Source organism: Sycon ciliatum, chromosome 4 (genome assembly GCF_964019385.1).
Source record: "Sycon ciliatum chromosome 4, ocSycCili1.1, whole genome shotgun sequence".
Classification (NCBI taxonomy): Eukaryota; Metazoa; Porifera; class Calcarea; order Leucosolenida; family Sycettidae; genus Sycon; species Sycon ciliatum.
In genome coordinates, this window is record NC_088646.1 from 23904356 (window position 1) to 23906855 (window position 2500).

At 45.0% G+C, this 2500-nt stretch overlaps 1 protein-coding gene across 1 annotated transcript in view; it reads left to right on the plus strand.

The window, feature by feature from the left end:
• Nucleotides 1-2500, plus strand: part of LOC135815154 (cleavage and polyadenylation specificity factor subunit 2-like) — a 21648-nt gene that overhangs the window by 4526 nt on the left and 14622 nt on the right. Inside the window, exons 7-8 of the mRNA XM_065328409.1 lie at nt 893-991; nt 1903-1970. Of these exons, the coding sequence (XP_065184481.1) occupies nt 893-991; nt 1903-1970 (167 nt within the window). The remainder of the gene's footprint in view (nt 1-892; nt 992-1902; nt 1971-2500) is intronic.

Genomic DNA, 2500 nt, shown 5'->3' on the forward strand with positions numbered 1-2500 from the left:
TTCTACTTTCCTCTACCGGCTCTTCCGGGAAAAAGTTGGTAGAATCCGGTAGAAGTTGGTAGAGCTACGGGATTTCCAGCAAGATCAAGGATTTGTACACAACTCCATAAAAAAAAGAAACATTTCACGTACACATCGTGTAAACTACTAGATCCGGTAGAACAGCGTTCGTACACTTGCCTCTACCATCTACCTCTATCGGTAGAGTGACTCTACTCTACCAGGTAGCTAAAAACGAACGCAACCTGAGTATTCAGCAGCTCCTGGAGAGAGATGTGGCGAAGTTTTTGTTTTAGTTATCGTGACCTTTGCTGTGTATTACTGCTATTTCTGTATTACAGGTTGTTATTTTGTATACGAAAGGTGAAAATATGAATGCATATTTCCCGTGCACGCATGATCACCTTCTCAGTATGGTGTTTGTTGGGGGAACTTACAATATAATGGGATATCCTATGATTCATGATTATCTAAGTATCAAACTTTGCCATAGCCCGTGGGAGTGGTTTCATGTAGCGTGGATGTATAGTTGAACACTCTGGTTTATGTACTTTGAAGTGTTGATTACGGATCTCCGAACTTTAGGCTGATACCTGTACCATATTTTCCTGGATAGAAGTCGCACCTTTTTTACGCTAAACTTCAAGGGCGAAGAAGGGGGCGCAACTTACAATCGAATGTAACATCCTACACGAAGATGTTGAAACAATTTGGCTCAAACCTAAAAATGGGGATGCGAGATAATAATCAAGTGCGGTTTATAATTGGGGGAATGCAGTATATGCCTTTTCTGGTGGAGCAAGTGTGCATAGCTTGTTACTGCTAGTTTTAAAATCTTGGTTTGATGTGACTGATGGCTATTGTGTATTGCCTACATTCTTTCTCTGTGCAGGATCGGCTGTGGCGTAATCAGGAGTCAGGCCTCATTGCCTACTCACTGGCCCTGCTCAGCAATGTCAGCTACAATGTGGTGGAGTTTGCCAAGTCCCAGGTAAGCTGGAAGGAAACGCCAGTCATCAGTCATCTCTTTCCCTGTCCTTGCTTTCAGCCCGATCCCATCAACAGACTATGGTTCTTTGATGGTGTGCCGTCTGTTCGGCTTTACATACAGTGCTGCTCAATGAAATCCAGTCGATGCACGTATGTACGCGCCGGGCGTTGCGCAGCCCTAGACCTGCGAACACTGGGCTTTGAAATGGTGCAAGGCGCAGACTTGAGTGCCGCGCCTGGATTTCATTGATCAGGGCTGCAGGTGGTGTATAGATGCTCGGTGTGTGTGTATTAGTCCACCAGTGCTGTGTTGCTTCTCATTATACTGGGAGTGAAACGGCTACTAGTACACTGACTACTCGTACTACATGTAGCTGAATGTTTTCACCCTGAGGATGGGCCATGCCCGAAAATTTGGTGAATTCAATTATTTATTTATTTTGAAGTGATGTGTGCAGCGAAGAGACCATATTTGGAAAGTTCGAGTTGAGGTACCCTAATGTACGAGTGGCTGCAATGGAGTCTGCAAGTTCTTAGAAAAGTTTACATGTAGCTCTTACAAGTACACAGTTTGACTTTTTCGATATGCACACGGCCATACAAATGCAGGATCTGCACGTGGCGTGCAGTAGACCGAAGTGCTCTGCATGCTGCCAGATTCACTGCGCACTCAAGTTGGTGTACTACAATGGTACAGCAGTTCCATGTACTGCAGAAGGCTTAGCACACTACCCTGTTTTGCAAATAATGATCTCGTCCTCCCTGAATGAAGAATGTTTGATGTTGTAGTCCGGTCTGAAAATGTGTCTTATGAATATGGAGAAAAAATCTATGACCAATAGTCTATTAGAAGCTGTAATCACTTCACCCAGGATTTATCTGTACTGCTACTGGTGTTGTGTGTTTGCCCAGGTTGAATGGATGGGAGATAAGATTGTGCGGCAAGTGGAAGACCAGAGAACAAATCCGTTCCAGTTCAAGTAAGACCTTACTGTTAATCGCCTGTGCCTCTTTGCTGCGTAGAATCTAGGACATACATACTACTACTAGTACTACTAGTGCGGTGAAACTTCAGTATAGAGTACCCTGGATGTGGCATACTTCTCTTTGCATTGAATAGAAGCACTTTTTTTAGAACCCTGCCTATCCATTTCCAGTCGTTTGACCCCGGATGTACGGTACCTGGGCCATGAAGTGGAGGTGTGTGTGACCCCTGGATGTTGCCTGATGATTGCATAGCATGAAACTCTATATGCAGGGGCGTCGCACACGGTACGGTCACTACGGTATTGACCGTACCACTATTTGCCCCAAGTACCCCGTGAATCAATAAAATGCACTGATTTGGGCTCTAAATTTCCAAAAAAATTCTGCTCGGCCACGCCTCCCCACGAGTAAATTGTACTTGAAATGGCTGACCGTAGCACACCAAATTACCTTGCGACGCCCCCCCCCCCCCCCCTGATATGAATAGGAACAAACTAGCCTTGTGTCTTGTTGTTCTCTGCAA